Source organism: Lynx rufus, unplaced genomic scaffold, assembly GCF_022079265.1.
Source record: "Lynx rufus isolate CCGP_SWC_20201006 ecotype Redwood Valley unplaced genomic scaffold, mLynRuf1.p SCAF_4, whole genome shotgun sequence".
In the NCBI taxonomy this organism is placed as follows: domain Eukaryota; kingdom Metazoa; phylum Chordata; class Mammalia; order Carnivora; family Felidae; genus Lynx; species Lynx rufus.
In genome coordinates, this window is record NW_025814856.1 from 121,777,438 (window position 1) to 121,795,951 (window position 18,514).

An 18,514-nucleotide genomic window follows, 5' to 3' on the forward strand; every position below is an offset into this window, starting at 1 on the left:
CTGAGCTGCAGGAAAACTCAAAACTGTTCATTAAAGGTTAGGAATAGCCACCACTGCCTCTCAACTCTCTGTATTTTACATGTTTTAAACGTTTTTTAAACGAACTAGACCTTATTTATAGCATCTGGAATTGTAGTCGTTTGCAAATACTGAATATTTTTATATGTTATAAAACATCTTAATTTTAATAAAGTCTCCGTATTTAACTCTACAGAAACACACTGTTGCTTCAGATCTTAAAAAGAAGTTGATAAGGAAATTACACATAGGATTGTCATAATCCAGCAATTCCCCCTCTGGGTCTATACCCCACAGAACTGAAAGCAAGCATTCAAACTGATATTTGTACACCTGTTTTTATAAGAGCACTGTTTACAATAGCCAAAAGGTAGAAGCAACCCAAATGTCCATCAAAAGATAAACCAAACGTGGTGTGTCAAGACACGGGATAGTATCCAGCCTTAAAAAGGAAGGGACTCCTGTCTTATCCTATAATATTAATAAACCTGAAGGACATCATGCTAAGTGAAAGAAGCCAGTCACAAAAGGACAAATGCTAAGGATTCCACTTATATGGGGCATCAACAGTAGTCAAATTCAGGGGCACCTCAGTGGCTCAGTCAGTTAAGCATCCGACTGTGGATTTCATGATCTCACAGTTTGTGGGATTGAGCCCCTCGTCGAACATCATGTTAACAGAGCAGAGACTGCTTGGGACTCTCTCTCTCTCTCTCTGTCTCTATCCCTTCACCCCGCCTCTCAAAATAAATAAAATCAACTTGAAAAAAAAGATAGTCAAATTCATAGAAATAGAATGTGGTGCCAGCGGTCAGGTGGAGGAGGGTCTGAGAGTTAGTGTTTCATGAGTACAGAGCTTCAGTTTTGGAAGACGGAAGTTCTGGAGATGGGGAGTGGTGACAGCTGCACACAGTGTGAAGGTACTTAATGCCCCTAAACTGTACACTTAGAAATGGTTAAATGGTGAATTTATGTTACGTATATTTTATCACAATGTTTGGACATTGTTTTCTTTTTTTTTTTAATTTTTTTTTAACGTTTATTTATTTTTGAGATAGATAGAGGCAGAGCATGAACAGGGGAGGGGCAGAGAGAGAGGGAGACACAGAATCCGAAACAGGCTCCAGGCTCCGAGCTGTCAGCACAGAGCCCGACACGGGGCTCGAACTCACGGACCGTGAGATCATGACCTGAGCCGAAGTCAGACGCTTAACTGACCGAGCCACCCAGGCGCCCCTGGACATTGTTTCGATGAAATTTATAAGAACATAGCAAAACTTACTAGTGAAATAATAAGAGCTGGCCAGGTAGCCTTGTATTGTCTCTAACACTTGCCGTTTCTTTTATTTAATTCATATGTAGTGTTCACCACACTTTAGAGTTTACGCAGATTAATTTAGGTGCTCCTAATGATAATCCTAGAAGTGGGTGCTGTTATCATCCTTATTTTATAGAAGGGGAGCCAAACAAGAAAACAAACCAATTCTGTTTGATTCCATTTGCTCAAATTTACATCCAACTAAATAGATCTGTCAAAATATTATTGAAGTTTACTTGAGCTTTGATGAATTTCTCATGCTGATAAAGCTAAGATGATTAAGAACTGGTTTTTTTCTTTGGAAGGAATGTAGATAGAACTCAGCCTAAAAATTACATGAAAATCATGTAATGCTTTTCAAAAATCATTTTTTGATGATTTTATCAAAGTTCAGATTTTCTCAAATCCTTGGTGTGGTTAAGTGCTTTTTTTGTTGTTAAACAGCTGATTATAACATTCATTATTATGTATGCGTATAACATATATGTGCTTTGACTAGACAGCACATCAACTTTGAACAACTTCAGCGTTAGATTTTTATTTTCCAGAACGTAGACTGTGTCTTGTTAGAGAAATTCTGTCAGTGGATACCAACTGCTAACAAAGCTTTTAATGTGTTCATTGAACTTAAAAGTACCTTTTCAGCTTTGGATCTTGATATGAGCTTTATAAATAATTACTCTAATCATCACATTACATGGCATTGTTCTAAGTTGTAAACTCTCCAGTACTCCCACCGGTATCTAGTTAGACATTATTTCTACTCACAGATGTCAAAATAAGGTAAGTAGGAAGAAAAATGGCCTACCCAAACTCCCAAGAAGGGGAAGGTACTAAAAGCTAGGGGCAACTCTCCAGGAAAGGGGAAGAAGTTGCCAATGGCCATGGGTCCACAGACCAAAGATCAGAGATTCCTTCAGAGAGAGTAATCATGTCTTCCACAAAAGGAGCATCCTAGCACAAGTCCTAGGTGCCCTTTATGAGCCGAGACGAGCTCTGGGAATTCAAACCCAGAAGTCCACACATGGACCCAAAGGTTCCAGCCCCAAAAAAGAAAAAAAAAAAAACAAAAAAAAAAACAAAACACCACACACACACACAAACAACCTAGCTAATCACCAAAACTAAAGAATCTCAGCGAAATGTTCTATTCTGATGGTCCAGCAACAGAAAGGCTAAATGAGAAAAATGGAATTCTCTGAGAGTTTTGTGAGTAAAGGTGGATTTCATACTCCTGTTGTAGAGAATATCACCTCCAAATGGGATGGGCGTTCCAGAAAAATACAGCAAACCCTTGGGTGTTTTCATTTTTATTTTTGGTAACATATAATTTGTGTCGGGCTTTTACAAAAGGGCCAGGCAGGGCTAATGTGGCTTCTTTGTTTACAGACTGTGGATTGAACGTACACAAACAGTGTTCCAAGCACGTTCCCAACGACTGTCAACCTGATCTCAAGAGGATCAAGAAGGTGTACTGTTGTGACCTCACAACACTCGTAAAGGCTCACAACACTCAGAGGCCCATGGTGGTGGACATATGCATACGGGAAATCGAAGCAAGAGGTTTGGAAAAAACTCCTTGTTATGTGATTTTGTTTTTACTGTTTGTTTTTACTGTTGTCAAGGAAACCTTCTTATAGTTGTTAAGTTGACTCTCTCTCCACTATTGAGAGAGCGTGTTGGGGAAATGGCCTACCCCAGCACACACACACATACACGTGCATACACACGCACACAAATAAGCCAAATCCAGCCAACCACATCAGTGCTGTTTTGTACCCAAACCTTGTATCTGTGCATTCAACATGTTTGCTAAGCCATTTGTTATGTACTACACATGGATATAAAAGTCACAGTTCTCACCTTCCGGAAACTGACACTGTAGTATGCAGATCAGAGGGGTAGGGGCACCTGGGGGGCTCAGTCCGTTGAGTGTCTGACTTCGGCTCAGGTCATGGTCTCATGGGTCATGAGTTCAAGCCCCGCATCGGGCTCTGTGCTGACAGCTCAGAGCCTGGAGCCTGCTTCAGATTCTGTGTCTCCCTCTCTCTTTGCCCCTCCCCACTCACACTCTGTTTCTCTCTCTTTCTCAAAAATAAATGTGAAAAAAAAAAAAGAATCAGAGGAGTAAATAAATCAATGTTGCAGGTGTGTGTGTTCAAAACACCATGTACTCTCAGAAGACATTTCAGTGTTATTTGAGGACAGTCCAGAAAGGGTTTATGACAGAGGTGAAGTCTGAATGGAGTCTTCAAAAGTGACCCCATTAAATAGGTAAAGAAACTGTTGATCAACACATACGTTTCTTACCATATAGAAATTCACCGCTTGTATTGCTTCTGTTTTTTTTTTTTTAATTTTTTTTTCAACGTTTTTTATTTATTTTTGGGACAGAGAGAGACAGAGCATGAACGGGGGAGGGGCAGAGGGAGAGGGAGACACAGAATCGGAAACAAGCTCCAGGCTCTGAGCCATCAGCCCAGAGCCCGACGCGGGGCTCGAACCCACGGACCGCGAGATCGTGACCTGGCTGAAGTCGGACGCTTAACCGACTGCGCCACCCAGGCGCCCCTTCTGTTTATTTTAAAGAGCAGAGTGAAAAGATTAAAAAGATCTGTGATCTAAAAAGATCACTCGAGTGAAAACTCAAGAAGGCAGAGAAGATAGAAACATTTCCGTGAAAAGGTTTTTCGTAGTATGATTGAGTCCTATTTTCCTTTATTTGTGCTTTGTTAGGCTACTCTGCAGTTACCAAAACTTCAGTGATATGGTGGATAAAGTCTGGTTGGGGAGAATTTGGACTGCTGGGTGTAACGTGGATAGTTGGACCAGGTATAAAGCCCAGAGGCTTTAACCATTTTTGCCATGCAGGGGCTCTGCTATCGTTGGGATCCGTTATTGTGTCCAAACTGGCTTAATGTAATCTACAGATATTTATGCATTGGCCAACTATCCCATTCTTTCCCAAACAAAACAAAACAAAACAAAACAAAACAAAACAAAACAAAAGAGGACATTATAGATTGTTCTCCCAAGCCTTTTAGAGAGAGGAAATCATTCCCTTTTCCACGCAGGATGAAAACTATAGCTACTCTGTTCCCTTAAGACTAGCTCATTTAATCTCACATTGTTAAGAAATGGCTCCTGCCTTTGACTGCTCTAGCTGTCAGAGTTCACTGGGTGCTTTGGGACCTGGTGAAGGTGTTGCTACAGGGGCTGATCTGGATAAGGGTTGAGAAGGGGGTGCCCTGACTCTGGATGAGTAGCTGGGAAAAGCATCCCTGGGTCCTGTTGTTCAGAGGGCTCTGCAAGTTGGGGTCAGAGCACCAGCCTCTCTGGAGCCTGGACTCAGGACCTCAGCTTCTCTGGAGAAGCTGGTATCATCCCGTAGTGATCCTCATCAGAGGTGACTGGTAACAGGGGCAGAGTTACCGTTGTGTCTGATGTCTGAGGTGTCCGTGGGGAGCATAGCACTGAGCATGCCTCGTACAAGAGTTACAATAGCACAGATTAGGACTGTAAGCCCGGGGAGCCACAGCAAAGGAATTGGAGCCGCAGGCATTGGCATCCTGCACGTGTGAACAGAACCAGAGAACGGGCTGGAAGAAATTCACATGACTCCCATCCCCAGCTTTGCTCCCACCTCTGCCAAAGTCTCATCTCATGCCCCACCCATAGCAAATTCCATATTGCAAATGCTCTTTCGGGGCCGTTTGTTTCTGCGTGATGTGGCCAAACAAGAAGGCCACGTGTCATCGCCTGTGTCACGTGCAGATTACAACCACAGTGAGGCATGCTAACCTGTACCGCCAACTAGAACACGATGACTCCAGTTCTCTCTCATCTTGTGGACCAACCCAGTTAATCAGTGTGGCAACCTGGGCAACCGTACTGAGTCAAGTTCTGAGACTGAGTGGCGTTCGGTGGGAGGCGGAGCTGAGGTCAGTGAAGAAGGTCTCTGACAGTCCGGGGAGAAGGACCGGCAGGATACATGTCATGCATTTGTTGTCTCTGATGCAGACCTGATACAGACCCTTATATATGGCAGAGAGCATATACTTGATAAATATTTCCCAAATGAAGAACAGGAAAGTACATACTCATACGCAGCGAAGGTTCCTGTTATCAAGAGCTTGACAGAGTATATTGCAACAGCTATAGAAGCTATTTGTTTGCTTATTTTTGCTGTAGTTATTTATAGTTTGATAGCAGCTAGTTTCTTACATGCAAGGTCTGAGATCTGGCTCTCCCTCCTTTTGGATACTTTGGGGACCTGCCTGGGCCTTAGAACGTATCTTAACAAATCAATAAGATCTAGGAGCAGAAACCACATCTTTTTCTTAGCCCAAATATACGGTGATCAAGTTTCCAGAATCATCACTCAAGTTTTATTTTTCGGCATCTGTGCGTACGATCCTTTATTTGAAGGTGTAACGATGAAATCGATTATATTTAGTTAAACATTGAACATATGATATTTACGATTCAACACAAAAGGCTATAAAATTTAGACCGATTGAATAAAATCAGGACAATATATATCACACAGAGGTGCCCGTGGATATATGTATACCTAGCACAGCACTGCACGCAGTATGGCACATGGGTTAAGATGATGCTGGGGAGACAGCGGGTTGTCGCCTGAAGCAGTGAAATCAAATCCACAAGTCTGATGAACAAAGGAAGCACCAAGGTTGATGAGAATCTGAAACAGGGGTTCACTTTGTGAAGCCAGGCAGGAAGAAGACCAGATCCCTGGGAGGTTTCCACTGCAGCGCAAGCAAATGAAGACAGAGTTGCCTGGAAACTGAGACGGGCAGGTCCGGCGACAGCATCGTTCAGTGTGACAGTGTGTAATATACAAGAGCGCTGACTGTATTTTTCTCATTTATAGCACACGGTGTATATATGAAATTAGAGTCCTCTGTAGATGTTTCAGGAAGTTAAAGTCTCTCTGTTTCCTTTTCCCCCACAGGATTGAAGTCGGAAGGTCTTTACAGAGTCTCTGGGTTCACCGAACACATTGAAGATGTCAAAATGGCATTTGACAGAGGTGGGCTTTGTCTTTCTTGAATGCCAAATGACGCATCCTTAGCTCCCTTTCTTTTGGAACCACATTGTATTCGTAGTGGGAATGGGTTTCAGAGCTACGGAGAGTTGTTGCTCAAGAACCCAAGGAGTAGTCGTTTACAGATCACATAGTTCTCTGCCTTGCTGGGGGAAGGGTTTCCTTAAAAGTTGTGGACTAGCGATCCCACGAGTTTAAAATCTTTCTTGAATGGGCAGCCAGCATTTGGTGCCATTATGGCTCTTGATTTGATGTCCAACATTCACAGTCCACATGGCACCAGGCTGTCCTTCTACATCCCCAGCCAAGGATCTCAGTGGCTCTTCTCTTTCTCCCAACACTCCAAAGAACAGAGCATAGGGATGCGGATGTGCCCAACACTGAAATAGGGGAAGCCAGTGGAAGTTTAGGAGGTAACCCCTTTTGTTGTTTATAACTGTGACAAATGTTCTCTAGGCCACATTCTCTCTTAGGTCGGAGAACTTGGGAGCTTGTTAAAAGTACGGATCGCCACGGTCCACCCTGGGGACGCACTGAGAAAGCTAGGTGAACCCATGAATCTATATTATTAATTTTTATTCATTCTATCGAAACAGACAAACAACAACAAAAAACCGTTCACCCATTTTTCCCACCCCTCACTGCTCGTCTCCTCCAATCACCAATCTGTTCTCCGTATCTATGAGCTTAGTTTTGATTTGGTTTGGTTTATATCCCGCGTATGAGAGAGACCGTAGGGTGTCTCTTTCTCTGTCTTATTTCACACAGCCTAATCCCCTCAGGGTCCATCTGCATTGCCACAAATGGCAAGATTTCATTCTTTTTTATGGCTGAATACTATTCCTTTTGCTGTAAACCACATCTGCTTTATCTGTTCATCCATCAGCGGACACTCAGGTTGCTTCCATGTCTGGGTTTTTGTGAGCAATGTTGCAGTCCACGTGGGGGTGCACGTTTCTTTCTGAATGACGTTTTCATTCTACATTTCTACCGAACAGTCCAAATAATTGTAGTCAGCCAGTCAACGGCTGGAACCCCTAGCCTACCAGAGAGAACCTTCTCTCTGTAGAACAGACAAGGTCTCTGATGATCCGGCGGCCATATCTGTTCAGGCTCATGGCCCGTTGCTCCTCCCCGTATACTTTATGCCCCAGCAATACTGAAGTGCACCTGTTTTCACGAACAACTGCCTTGACTCACGTGGTTCTGTCCATCTAGAATGCGTTCGCACCTCTGCCTGGCAAACGCTTACCTATTAATCAGGTGTCAGCTCAAGGGTTTCCTCTTCCATGAATCCTCCCTGAGCACCTCATGCTGACCTAAGAGTCTGACTGCCCTTTCCTGGGCCCCACCCACCCCCATGTTTTCACATGCCTCCAGCCGAGCAAGCTTCCCACTTCCTTGTAACTACTGAGTTGCATGCCTGACTCCCACTCCGACTTAGACCTACAGAAAGGGAATATGTGTCTTTTTCTCTTTGACTCCCCAGGGCCTAACAGTGCCTAGCACATGGCAGATTCTCAGTAGATATTTGTTAAATCTGTAAATAATGGGATCAGGTGATATATCTGCTACATTCCCTGTTTTCTGTTCCTTAGCAGCTTTTTTTTTTATCCTCAGAACCAAATGTGATGAGACATTTGTTCTTTCGGTTCTCTAAGTAAAAGAAAATGCTAATCGTCTCGAAATGATTGTAACTTTAAGTCAAAAAGTGTCTTCAGAATGATTGTCAGAGGGGCACTTGGGTGGCACAGTCAGTTGAGCGTCTGACTCTTCCCTCCTTTTGCACGCACTCGCTCAAAAAAAAAAATAATTTCAAAAAAGGTTAAAATATAACATTACCTATACATGAAGGAAGGTCAGAGTTTCCCAGATTAAAGTCCTAGGGGCAGAGGAGACAGAACCAAGAAAGAAGAAACGTCACGAGCCTGAAAGAGACAATCGAAACTGAAGATATTCAACTCTTCCTGTTGTGTCTGTGATCTTCAAACCCAAATCCAAAGAATCCTGGTGCAGCTATATAAAAGCTTCTTGATTTTTTTAAAATTATTATTTCAGATTAGATTGCTATACCATTATGAACTTTTGTGTCTGGAATATTAATTACTATGTTAAATTTCTTTTTAGCAAATTACCAGAGGCTGGGTCCAAAGAACGACTTTCGGTCAATTTTACTACCCTTGGCTATACTTACGCTCAGACCCAAAATCGCTCTTCCCAAACTTCTGTTACTTCCTGCATGTCAGTGTTCTTAGAAGCGAGAGTAGTCAGCTGGACTTGTACGGGCACGTTGCATCCACGTTGGATCGTTTCTTTCTTTGTGGGCATGTGTTAACTTGGCAAAATAGGTCCTAATTAGGAATTGGATCGTTGATTGTTTTTCAGACGGTGAAAAGGCAGATATATCTGCCAACATCTATCCAGACATAAACATCATCACTGGAGCCCTTAAACTGTACTTCAGAGACTTACCCATTCCTGTTATCACCTATGACACCTATCCCAAATTTATCGAAGCAGCGAGTAAGTATCGAGAGCTAATCTTTTATTCGTATCAAACCGTTAAGTATCATGCTTTTCACTCCGAGAAAATCGAGACTCGGAACTCTTTAAATTACTGCCCGAGCACCTGCTCTGCCAAGCGAGGGCACAATGGTACAGCTAATAGAAAACCAGGCATGGGGCGCCTGGGTGGCTCAGTCGGTTGAGCGTCCGACTTCGGCTCAGATCACGATCTTGCGGTCCATGAGTTCGAGCCCCGCGTCGGGCTCTGGGCTGATGGCTCAGAGCCTGGAGCCTGCTTCCGATTCTGTCTCCCTCTCTCTCTGCCCCTCCCCCGTTCATGCTCTGTCTCTCTCTGTCTCAAAAATAAATAAATGTTAAAAAAAAATTTTTTTTAAAAGACAACCAGGCATAGTTCACCAGCTGAGTTGAACCAGTACGAAGCCAGCCACTCAGCTGAGAAATGGTGCCAGGCAGTTGTCTCTCCACACCGTCATCACTTCTCTCCTGGGCACCCGCACAGTCAGGGGCTGTTCTATGTTGAAAGCAAGAATGTTCCGGTAGTAAAAAATCCGGTGTTCTTCAGTGAGGACTGTACGGATTAGCTACGTTCATCCGTGAAGCAGACCCCCACTGCTAATCGATCGAAGTCATGCCCCCAGTTTGACCCGCTGGTGTTGTTCGAAACTGATCATACACCGAGAATCTACTATGTCAAGCACCGTGCCGGGACCTCTCGATAATATCCTCTAGTTTAAGCTTCTCATCCACCCGATGAGGCACACTTCAGAATCCCATTTCACAGAGCAGGAAAGCTAGGCTCAGGGAGCTGAGGTCACGGGGCCAGGGAAAGAACACCATCGTCCTTGGTCTCCCTTCAGCCCACAGTTGCTCATTTAGCGTGTGGCATGCGAGTTGACTGGTGTCAGGAGAGAGGACCATTCTGGGGGGAGGAGGGGTGCTGCCCTCTGCCCAGCAACATAGTGAGGAAGGGGAGGTGCAGATGCTAGAATGCGTGACATAGAACCCAAACACACCGTGAGGAATTGCTCATAAAAACTGTAACATTTAAAGGTAAGTATAATAATAAGATGCCTGACGGGCACAAAAGTGGGCAGGCTGCGATTAGCGCAAGATGTCCTTTCCTGGGGAGCTATGGCCCTACTTCCTGGTAGGAGCATTCTCCTACCCAGGAGAATTCTCCACGCTTACCCAGGAGCATGGGTCCTGGTGGTCCTAGGTGGAGAAGGTTCTGGCAACAGAGTGCCCTCTGCCCCAGGAGGAACGGCAGGGGAACGTTTCTTTGAAAGGTTGCCAGTACCTATTCGAAAGCAGAAGCATGCACGTTTCCTCCCTTTGCTGATGGACCTAGTGTCTACTTCCTCACCTGGACTGTCCAGCGGGGTTAGCCACGCCAGCGCTTGGGTGAGAAGTGTCATTGGTGCAGGCTGAACCGGCGGGCTCATCGGCCAGCGCCCTTGTGTTGTAGAGTGTATTCAGTTATGGAAGCCTGCCAGGAAGACACTGTCAGACAACCTCAAGAGAACACTACCACGGGCGATCCGGCTTAAATCAAAGCTCGTGACAGCGAGCTCTCTCGTAAACCCAGCTTTCATAGGACGGGCAGAGTGCCATTCCTGCCACCAGGAGACACATACCCGACCGCAGACTCCAGGTCCGGCCTCCTGTCCCCCACCCAGTGCACACTGAATACCTGTGTGGTTCCCAACCTCCAGGCCTTTCTGGAATAAGGCAAGACACCGACGAGTCGCTTAGTTTAAGTGAAATGTTACCTGAAATTGCATGAACTTCTTAGACTTCCCCTCCATCTCCAACCAGAACAAACCAGTCTTCTGGTTACTTCTCTGAAAACGGGAATGTCTCAGCACTGCACTAACGCCTCACATGGGCCGTTACAGAAATCTCCAATGCAGACGAGAGGCTGGAAGCCGTCCATGAAGTGTTGATGCTGCTGCCTCCCGCCCACTATGAGACCCTCCGGTACCTGATGATCCACCTCAAGAAGTAAGCCAACACCCCCTCGGCACGTCCTCCACAACCCCTATCTGCCTGGGACGGTGAATGCATCAGCAAGGGTTCATAACCTTTCTCCCCAACCCACTGAGGGGCCGGACCCTCTTTTGGCCGGGGGGGGGGGGGGGGGGGAGGGTCTAGCGAAGGCAGCCCCATCTGTAACTGCTAGAACCCTCACTCTGTGCCTGGAAGTGCTCTACACACTTGACGTGTGTTATCTCTGTGAGGTGGGGGGTTGTTAGGGGCCTCAGGTTACAGATGAGACTGCGGACGCTTAAGGGGGTAAAATAACCGATGTGAAGAGGCAACGTGAAACCGGACTGAAATCCAGGTAGGCTGATCCAGAGCCCACAGTCTGCCTTAGCCATTTGTCCCCACTGCGTCCACAGCTGCACGGGGCCCCCCCACACCAGCCCTATCCTCTGCGTCCTGTTCTTTCTCTTTCGGCTCATTCTAGTTCCGGACTCCTGAACTGCCTTGCTTCTGGGCAAGCCCATTCCCACCCTGATCCCTTGTTTTTCTTGATGTATTAGTGACCGATCGCCAAGTAACCAATCGCCCCAAAAGTTGTAGGCTTAAAACAATAGAGATTTATTATCTCACAGCCGCTGTCATCAGGAATCAGGTGTGGCTTAGTTGGGTGCCTCTGGTTCAAGGTCTAGAATGAGGCTATGGTTGAACTGATGGCCAGGCTCTCTAGGGGAGCATCCACTTCCACACTCACAAGGTTGTCAGCCGGATTCAGTTCCTCAGAGGCCGTGTGACTGGAGACCTTTCTTGCTGACTGTTTGCCAGGGGACCCCCTCAGTGCCCTGCCACGTGAGTCTCCCCGTGGGCAGCTCACAAAATGGCAGCTGGCTTCCCTCAGAGCAAGCAACAGCCCCCAACATGAAAGATACAGTCTCTCTGTAACCTAATCTCAGAAGTGACATTCAATTGCTATTTGTTGGAAGCCACTAGGTCCAGCCCATACTCCAGGGGAAGGGATTAGACAAGAGTATGAATTCCAGGAGGCAGGGATCACGGGCAGGGGGCCATCACAGAGGGTATGCACCACAGACAGCTAGGCACTGCATTATCTGTGTGACAGCACATAAGACAGATGGAGACGTCTGGGTATTTACAGGACACTAGAGCTCTGGTTCCAGACTCTCTTACTTCAACTGTGAGGCTCTTTCCTTCACTGTACGTATATAGCAAGGTCAGTGAGTTGGTCTCTGAGATGTTGGAGGGATCAGGGCATTTCTGTGTGCCGTCCTGTGTGTTTTCGGAAGACCCGTGGCGTGGCTCGTTCACGGATAAAATGAACCACAAATTGTCTACGCTAATTTACAGATCCGTTCAGTAAGTGAAAGGAAGCAAGTTGAGAATACTGTATAAACACTGGGTGGTGTTTTTATTTTTCTACCTTATAAAACATATAAATAGTGTTGTTCAGATGCATGGTGATCAGAGATGTAATAACATTTAGCTCAGAAGGTTTCTGTTTTGAGTAATTTATTAGAGTATGAGTAATTTTTGGATAAGTAAGACTATGGAGGCCAGCCTGGTCTTTAATTAGCTAGAAATTATTTCTTTAGAAAGAAATTAGTTCTAATTGTTGTAGTTTGGAAGGCAAAGTATCATTATCAGGAAAAATGCTGATATGTCCCCTTTGAATCTCTAATGCCAATAACTTAGTACTTTTATCATGGAGGGTTTGCTAACCATCTTGTTTGGCCAGGCATGGTGCCTGACTTCATGGGAAGATGTGAGCAATTTGATAGTGAAGAATGTTCCTCTTTCCTACCTCCTTAGCTTTGTAACATGAAAGTCATACAAGCTGAGTTGGCCTTCCTAAAATGATGCTAAGTGGCCGACCTCATTAGCTCCCAGAGAAAAATAAACGCGTGGCCTTCTGCGCAGAACCTAAACAGGGTTTAATCCTATTTTGCCTTCTTTCGAGAACCTATTCTCTTTTAGTTCCATTATGAACATCCCAAAACCTCAATTCCTTAAAGGAAGAATCCAGGAGACTGTAATTTTATTCTACTAGGAAGACAGCGAGCCAACTCTGGAGTTTGAATTTTATTCTGAAAGGCTTTGCTGTTCTCATCTGGATGTTGAAATGATGATTTTCAATTCCAACAATAATTACTGCTCCAGACCTCATCCTGTGGGAACCAGAAATAATGTCCAAGTGCTTTCCTGTCTGGCCACATTCCAGCCTTTCCCCTGTCCCGTGATAATGGTCTGGCTATTCCTACACTCATGGCAGCCCCATCCTACAGTAACCTTGCTCGTCCGACACTAAGCCTGCCAGCAGGCCAGGAATCTGCCATCAGCTTCCCTGATCATGAGCATACAGACCAGTAGGAAGCAGCTACGGGGGGGGAAAAAGACTTCCATACAAGCCTAGACTAAAATCTGCACGCACTGTGGGCCAGCTAGAAATCGGCTGCCCCTTCTAACCAATATTCCCTACTCCGTTGCCACATCTGTTTAGTAAGAAGGACTGATTTTCCAATTTTAAAGATGTGTCTGTACCAGATTCGCTAAGTAATTCACGTCCACCGGCTGCAGGCAACGCCAGCAACCTAGAAAGAAAAGCAAGAGCAGAAAATTACCTTTCTGAAGACACTTTTCTAGAACTCTGATTCTCAGTTTCCTTTCACAACTTCCCAAAGCAGAGACATTTCTGAGGGCATATGTGCACAATCAGCATACACATCCGTCTGCAAGTCTGTGTAACGTCTCTGTGTATATGCTCGTTCCGCAGGGTGACTTTGAATGAAAAGGACAATTTCATGAATGCTGAAAATCTGGGGATTGTGTTTGGGCCCACCCTGATGAGGTCCCCTGAGGACAGCACCCTCACCACCCTCCAGGACATGCGGTACCAAAAGCTGATTGTGCAGATTTTAATAGAAAATGAAGATGTTTTGTTTTAATCCACCGGGGAAATGAGCTGAATGGCCCCGGCCCCATCTAAGTTGATAAGGCTAAAGGAATAAAAGCATTTCTTACGCTTGATTTGTTTTCCAAACAAGTGGCAGAATTTCCTGGACCACAGCGGGTTGTCAAGTCGGCTCCTGTGTCTCATAGACACTCGCCTCGTCCACGTGAGAAGAGCAGGGGTGAGAGTGACCAAGGCCCTTGTCTTGGGTCTTTGCCGTGCCTCCTACGTACATCTGTTTTGCTGGAAGAGTGATTAATAAATCTTTCTTTAACTTATTAAAAAACAACAACGTAGACCTTTAAGCTTCAGTCTTATCAGTAATAAAAGGGAATTTAATTCATAGAGGTACTTGATACAGTTATACGTTTTCCACTTACAAAAAGAAGACAATTCTATGTTAAATGTTAAATGAGACTTCTATTGTAAAATGTATTTTTATTTTAGCTGCGAGAATGTTACTTTATTTCAGCAAATAGAACTCAATGCAGTGCATTGATTATGACCCTGTGTACTTTGTCCTGCTTCTTGCTGTGATCCCTGGAAACGTTTACCATGAATGCAGTATTATCTTGACATACCTCTGTCCTTATCAGTGCTTTGCAGTGAAAGTTCACCGGCCACCTGTGTCCCTGCTTCTGATAGTTTTTGCCGTTAAGCACACTGGCAGCTTGCTGTCGTATGGTATACGTTTATAGCAATGGTAGGATGGCCTGATACATCCACGCATCTTCTTTCCATAACAATGTTGTGGAATCCCAGAGTATGTTTTGGCATTGGCTGTAGTCTTTCCATATCGTGTGTGAATATCCCAGAATATGCAGAATGTGGTCATTTTACATAAAATGATTTGGGAACACTGGTTGAATCTGGGCCATGTAAAAAAGTGAGCACTTTCCCTGTTTTCAGGCCAGCATTCTGACTTCATCGATTAAGGCAAATTGTATTTTTGTCACATTTCTGTATTTATGAAAAGTGAATCTGCAGAATAATTGTTGATTTTTTTTTCGTTTTTGTTTTATAAACAAGACTATTTTTAAAAGTAAGAATGAGTAAGTTGGGTTTTTACAAATACTCCTCCTTGATAAGAGTAGCTGTGTATGGATCATAATTTAATATGACTTTATTACTATAGCTCCATCTTATTGGTGATATTTATCTTAGCATGAGCTTTTCACGGCAAGATTTCTATATTTTGTAACATAGGTAAAATATTGGAAGCATCAAAACCTGTAAATCTAATTTTTTTCCCTGCAATCCAACTACAGCGTCTTTTCCTCTGATTGAGCTGATCCACGTACTTACTCGGTAGTCTGGTTTTGGAGTGACCGGAAGAGAATTACTGTGTGAGAAGTGAGCCGGAAGGAGGAGGGCGGTGCAACTGTCGTCCTGCATGGGCTCTGTTGGCACACGGCGGGGTCAGAATGGTTCTGCTGGGTCCCTGCTCTATTGTTCCTCCCAACTGTACAGATTTGTTTGTTGTAGCTTCTGTACTTCTGGATACTGTCAAAAGATTATCTGAAAATGGTTTTATTTTGTGAAGTGAATAATACTTTGTAATTTATGATAGCGTAAATGGAAGGAAAAGCATTAAATGTATTAAATTCTTCTGTCTATCGTTTCGGAGTGTGCGAAGAAAACTGGTGTTGGGGAGCGGCAGGGTCCAGTAGGGGGAGAATGTCCAAAACACCGTTCCCAGATGGGTTTTGGCGACAGAGTTTGTCGTCACCAAAACATGGGGAGGAAACAGACACGTCCCACTGAGTCCCCACCCTGTTGCCCACCCCTTTTCCAGTGCCCACTCTGGAGGGCCTGCTTGGGATTCTAATGCTCCGCCTTCACTGTCCCTAAGACCTGTTGCATTTATGTTTTTCATTAAAAGACGTAGGGTTTATGGGCGCCTGGGTGGCTCAGTCGGTTGAGCGTCCTACTTCGGCTCAGGTCATGATCTCACAGTTCGTGGGTTCCAGCTCCGCATCAGGCTGTGTGCTGACAGCTTAGCCTGGAGCCTGCTTCAGATTCTGTCTCTCCTTCTCTCTCTGCCCCTCCCCCGCTCACGCTTTGTCTCACTCTGTTTCTCAAAAATAAATAAATGTAAAAAAGAAAAATTAATTAAAAAAACAAAAAAAAAGATGTAGGGTTTAGAGCAAATCCCCCGTACGTCATCCTCAGGAGAACAGGACAAGAGTTTCTGAGCCAGAAAGACCTGAGTTTGAATCCCAGATCCGTCTGTTCTCAGCTGCATGTGACCTTGGGAATGCGTTTGCTCATCTGAAAAACTGGGCAAAATGTTCTGGCTGTGACATCTTAGATGAAATGACCTAAAGCCATTAGTAACAGTTATTTCTTAGTATTATCATTATTAAGAGTGATGACTTCGCAGGGAAAGAGCTATAACCTAGGGTGGGAAGGCAGAAGCAGGAGAAGAAAAGGGTTTGTCCCAGGTTAAATCCAAGTTCGAGTAGTAATAAGGGATATTATAACAGGGCTCTATACTATGTAATGGTCACCTGACTCCTTTTCTTGACTGTGATTACAACACCCGATCCCCTTTCCCTTGCTTTAGTCTGAAGCTTGCTCGCCCACATTTATCTCCCCCACCATCTGGCAGCCTGGCATGGCTCCTCTTACCCGGCTTGAAATTCCTGCCATTGGAATAACTCTAGTAGTGATCACCTGAGAAGAGGCAGCACTGTTTCCAGAAACCCACTGCCGTCTACAAGTGGGTTGTGGGAGGCGCGACAGGGGCAGAGTGGGTGGAAGAAGATAGTTCTCAGGAGGGGAGAAGACCCCTTTTCTTTCTCCCATTAACATAAATGGGCACCTGGTCTCCAGAACTGGGAGGGGGCCGGTGCTGAATTTCAAGGATAGCAGTCTGGAGGGCAGAGACAGGGAGGAGAGGACAGCATAGGGCAGCTGCATACCACACAGTTCAAGCATTGCCTAGGCTGTCCTGATTCCTACGAAAAACCCAACTCTGGTTTTAAAAATGTTCATTAATTTTCAACAAATATTTATCAAGCATTTATTAATGGGCCAGACACTGTGAATACCTGGAGGCAGGGAAGAGGCTTATCTCACTGGAAGAATTAAATAAGTTTAGTCTGGCTAGAGAGAGAAAGCTGGTCATGTTGAAGATTTGGTACTCTGACCTCAGGGAAATCGGTGCCACTCTTTTTTTTTTTTTGAATAAACTTAATTTTGGAATACTTTTACATTTACAGAAAAGTTGCAGAGGTACTACAGAGAGTGCCTGTGTACTCCTGACCCACTTTCCCCTAATGTTAACGTCTTATGTAACCACCGTCCATTAATCAAAACTAAGAAACCGACACTGGCACATTACTATTAACTCCAGACTTTATTCAGATTTCGTGGGGTTTCCACCAATATCCTTTTCCTGTCCTGGGATATGGTCCAGAGCGCCCCACTGCATCGGCATTAATGGGTTGTAAGGGACAGATGACAGAATCTAGTTTACATTTTTAAAAGATCACTTACCTGACCGTGGATCCATCGGAGAACACGTGGGCAGACTGGGGTAGTGAAGGTTGATGTCGTTAGATGCTCTCCTTGTCATGCAGGACTGCGGTGATGTAGCCTGCATCGGTGGTAGAAAGGCAGAGACAGCTAGAATAGTCATCTTGAGGAGGCAGACTTGAAAAGGTTTGGTTATAGGTTGGATTACAGAATCGAGGATGATTCTCAGGGGGCTGAATTTGACAACCGGACAGGATTTACAGAAAAGAGCACAGAGGAGCTGGAGGTCTACAGGAGGGGTGGGGAAAGAATAGGGAAGATGGCGAGGTCTACTTTGGACATGGTGAAATAGAGATCACTGTGAAATTTCCAAGCAGAGATGTTTCACTGGCAATGACAGGGACAGATCCCAGCTAGAGACACGGATCTGGGAGGTAACAACTGAAACCGTGGGAGTGAATGAAAGTACTCAAGGATAAAGAACAGAGAAATAGGTGACAGTCCCCATTCGGAGTTCTGTGGAGCACCAACATTCAGGAAAGAGAGGAGCAGGCAAGTGAAGTCTGTTTTAATGTAGTAAAATAAAGAGGGTCTCAGAGTGCAGTTCAGAAAGACTCTCTCCCTTGTGTTCAGGTTTGTTCCACAATGTCCTAATCCATTTCTTTGTCCCACTTAGATTTTTTTGCTACACACAAGGTACCACATTCAACCCTGTGCATTGGAGGAGTTGCTTAGTTATTCTGTAAATGCAAATGAGCTGGCGTCATTTTGCTTTTCTAAGTTGAGTTGAAAAGATGTTGTCATACTCACAGACCTCCTTCACTGCCTTCCTGCAGTTTGTACAAAGTGCTCATCCAGCAGGCATCACAAAATACCTCGACTGTGTGTATGTCTGTCGCCATTGAAATACAAACTCCCTGAGATTGGGAGTTGAGGATCCCACTTGGCCAATCAGGCACCCTCCTGCACAGCCTGCAAGTCTCCACGCAGGCTCCCCTGGCTGAGACCTCCCCTAGCTTCCCCAGACAGAGAAAAGAGCAGATACCAGCCATAAATATGTGGAAGCACAGGAAATTTAGAGAACTGCAGATTTGGATTTAACCAGAACACAAAGTGTGAAGGAAGAGGAGGGGAGTGAGATTAAACAAGCAGGACTGTG

General features: G+C 44.8%; 1 protein-coding gene across 1 annotated transcript in view; it reads left to right on the top strand.

Annotated features, from left to right (window-relative positions):
* CHN2 (chimerin 2) overlaps window positions 1-15,489 on the top strand; it is a 305,093-nt gene extending 289,604 nt beyond the window's left edge. The window contains exons 9-13 of the mRNA XM_047094847.1: window positions 2,726-2,899; window positions 6,312-6,389; window positions 8,790-8,927; window positions 10,826-10,931; window positions 13,699-15,489. Of these exons, the coding sequence (XP_046950803.1) occupies window positions 2,726-2,899; window positions 6,312-6,389; window positions 8,790-8,927; window positions 10,826-10,931; window positions 13,699-13,870 (668 nt within the window). The 3' untranslated portion in view covers window positions 13,871-15,489. The remainder of the gene's footprint in view (window positions 1-2,725; window positions 2,900-6,311; window positions 6,390-8,789; window positions 8,928-10,825; window positions 10,932-13,698) is intronic.
* The last annotated feature ends 3,025 nt before the right edge of the window (window positions 15,490-18,514 follow it).